At 59.5% G+C, this 3,536-nt stretch overlaps 1 protein-coding gene across 1 annotated transcript in view; it reads right to left on the bottom strand.

Moving 5' to 3' along the window:
- The window catches only part of LOC104134537 (Grid2 interacting protein), a 38,839-nt gene that overhangs the window by 32,066 nt on the left and 3,237 nt on the right, over nucleotides 1-3,536 (bottom strand). The window contains 1 exon segment of the mRNA XM_035903554.1: nucleotides 2,994-3,148. Coding sequence (XP_035759447.1) covers nucleotides 2,994-3,148 — 155 coding nt within the window.

Genomic DNA, 3,536 nt, shown 5'->3' with positions numbered 1-3,536 from the left:
CTTTTACTCACCCGAGACAGCTCCTCTTTCCCCCTCGCTGCCGTATTTCATCATTCTTGAGCAGAACTACAACTGTGCACTTTACTACAGCCACCAGCCATATGGGCAGGGGATGGGAGCGGGGAGGAACCGGCGCAGCACGTGCGTTATCCCTGCTATCCACAACCAAACGGATGAAGAAAATGTCAGCAAATTAAAATCTGCAGGAGCTTAATTCTGGGCAAATGGGATGAAATCCATTTGAGCTAAAAGGAAAAAAAAACCACACCAACACTGGAAAAAGCCCAGCCTGAGGACAGACGGGAGGAGGAGAGGTGTCTGCAGCCCCAGGTGGATCTGCGTGCTGAGTCGGGGGATCTTGGGTTACGCTGCACCGCAGCACCTTGCAGGGAGCATGTTAAACCCCGGGGGAGCCTGGGGAGGGGACAAGCAGGGGAGGGAGGACAGCCAGCAGCAGCAATGGCCCGAAAATAAATACAGCTGGTGCAGAGAGAAGATCCAATCAGGCCAGCGTGAGGGTCGGTGGCAGACAGGGACATCCGGCCGCCTGGCCCCCCTGCACGACAGGGGCCACCCAGTCACCCATGGTGGGCCACCGCCATGCACCCTGTGGCAGGGCCTGGCCAGCCTGCCAGGGCCCGGGGCTGATGGTGAGACAGGTGTTGGGGACCCCCAGCATCACCCCCAGCATCCCACCCCAGTCCCTGGCCGACAGGCACTAGCATCACCAGAGGGAAGGGGCTCGTCCCAGCTCTCCTCCAGGCTTGGCAGGGCAGGAGGCACAGGCGAGCTTGTGTGTGCGGGTGTGCTCACCCAAATTGCACCAACACACACCTGGGGGTGGCTGCCCTGTGCCCCAAGGACGGTGAGACCACCACACCACCACACCACCCCTGGAGCCAGTGCCGGAGCCAGGACCCAAACTTGCATGAACCCCCTGCCCCAGGGTGCCAGTTGGGACACAGACCCCAGACCCCCAGCCAGCAATGGACCGAACCAGCTCAAGTTATGCAGAAATCACCCACATGAATTCACGGAACCCCATAAATCCAGAGCACCCAGGAGCTGCTCGCCACCTTGCAGTGAGTTATTAAAACCGTTAAAAGCTCTCGCTCGGTAGCAAACCCATGGGATGGGAGACCCTGGGATAAGCAGCTCATATCATGCAGGGCAGCACACACGGAGCTGCCCCCCCTCCCCGGCACCCCCACAGCTGGGAAACCTGGTCTCCAAAGCACCTTTTTTTAAATTTTATTTCCTTGACTTCATTTTGTTAAGATTAGATGGTAAATCTTTTCCCTAAGCTAAATATTTCATTTCCATTAAACGGAGATTAGCCACCCGATTTGCGGCACCTCTTGCCCCATTAACCTTTCACATGGGAGTACCAGGCGGCTGCGGGTCTGACTGCATTTGGGGGGGGCTGTAACGTGGCGCTGCCCCACAGCATCACGATTCTGGGCATGGGGTGAGCTCTTGTACTGCACGGGGGGGACGGCAGCACCAGGTCTGGCCATGCTGTCCTCTGCTGGGATGGGGGCCACTGGGATGGGGACACCCCAGGGGAAACCTGCTGTGCCCCTTTTCAGAGGGGCTTGGGTCTGGAGGAAAATTTAGGCACTTATTCAAGTACTCTTGATGGAGGGGGGGGAAATTTTTTTTGTAACAAAAATCTTGTATAATTCCCCAGAGAGGAAGACAAAAGGTCTCGCTGAGGTATTCGAGGCATTTCCATGGATTTTGTTGGGGAAAAGACTTTTTTCTGAATTTTGGGTGGTGGGGGATTTTTTGATTTGGATCAGTTCGGGGTGACAGCTCAGGCAGGACTCGGTGCTGCCCGTCCCTGCCCCCAGCCCCAGCAGTTTGCAGATCAGGACCCCCAGGACATGGGCACCTGGACGAGGCAGCTGCGGGGGAGGTGATGGCCCCCCCTGTACCCCAGCTCTGCAGGGTTCTGTGCCCATCCCCACTTGGGTGGGGGCATCTGGAGGCGCTTGGGATGGCCCACACACAGCCACGGCAGAGCTGGGTGCCAAGGGCCACTGTCCGGCTCTCCCCATCCTCATCCTCCCAACTGCTGGACCACAGCAGGCACAGCGGAGACCCCAGCACGGGGACGTTGTTATGGTAACTGTAATATCTTGCCATTCCACTGATTAAAGCAGGAATTGGAAAGCCGGGCCCGGAGCGGGGCCAGATGGAGACCTGATTCCCTAATGGCCATCGTCTCAGCCTGGCCATAATCCGCACCACGTGTCCACGCGCTGGCACCAGCACCATCCCGCAGTGCCGGCCTGTGCTGCAAGAAGAACAGCAGACTGGCTGCACCGGCGGCACACCGGCGGCACGGCAGCTCTGCGGTGGGCTCAAGGGGTGCCGGGGACCCTGAGGCCAAGTGGAGCATTGCCAGAGCACCCCGGGATGAGTGACCACAGCCCTGGCCACCCCAGGTTGCTGTGGGCAGTGGAGGGCAACCCGTGGCCCCAAGAGACCCCCCAGCCGCCCCTGCTGCCGGACCTGCTGGCAGCCCTGGCCAACCCCTCACCCGCCACTAGCTCTCACCTTGCAGAGCTCGGTTTATCTTCTGGCCAGTCTCTTGGAGAATTGCCAGCCGTTCTGCAGCTAATCCCATCTCCCTTTGAAACAACGGCCAGAAACGGGAGCCACAGGCGCTGCAGCCAGAGGCGGTGGCTCCGTGGGGCCGGTGACCACCGCTCCTTGCAGGGACAGGGATGGCCGGTGGTTGGTGTGGTGGTGGCCAGTGGGCAGGTCCAGGTCCCCCCATCCCACCCTGGGCAGGACAGCCACGCAGGCTGGCAGGCACGGGGATGCTGGGCTGAGTCCCCACCAAGCTCAGCTCAGCTTTCCCTTGGAAAGGGGGTCAGCATCTTCCCTGCAGGAACCTCCCGACCCACGGCTGCATGCTCATCACTGACGGGCAGATGGATGCCCGTGGTTTAATGGCCAGCCCGGAGGTTGCTGGCACCCTGTACCTGATGTTGTCAATCAGATGCTGGTGGGACTCCTGGGTGAGAACCATGCAGAGGGCGTAGGCCAAGTACTCCACCTTCCGCTCTGCTGCATACTGCTTCAGGATGGTGAACACCTTCTCCTTGACCTCCGGCTGGTCACCGAGGATGTCATCTACCTGCAGCACAGGAGCCGGGAAAGAAGAGGGAAGGGGCATTGAGCAGCAAGCAGTTAACCACGCGCACAGGGGCACTGACGGTGCAGAAAACACGTCTGTCTTAGCTGCAGCATCTGGTCAGCCACTGAGGAGGGAACCCATGCAGGGAGGCAAGAGAAACTCCAGGTATCGGCCCACCACGCAGCACCCCTGGGGCCTCGTACACGTCCCTGCTATCGCTGTTCTGTGTGTTATAAACATTGCACCAGAACAGTGGCACGACCCCAACCCCTGAAACTCTGCTCAGCCTGGGACCCGGCAGATCAGCCTGGAGTCTACGTGGTGGACGACACTTTTTGGAGCCCCTGATTACGCCCTGATCCTGCTGGGCAGCACTGTCCTGCCATTA

This window comes from Egretta garzetta, unplaced genomic scaffold, assembly GCF_000687185.1.
Source record: "Egretta garzetta isolate BGI_Z169 unplaced genomic scaffold, ASM68718v1 scaffold71, whole genome shotgun sequence".
NCBI classification, from domain to species: Eukaryota; Metazoa; Chordata; class Aves; order Pelecaniformes; family Ardeidae; genus Egretta; species Egretta garzetta.
Note: the sequence above shows the minus strand (reverse complement) of the source record. Positions and strands in the feature narration are given on the sequence as shown.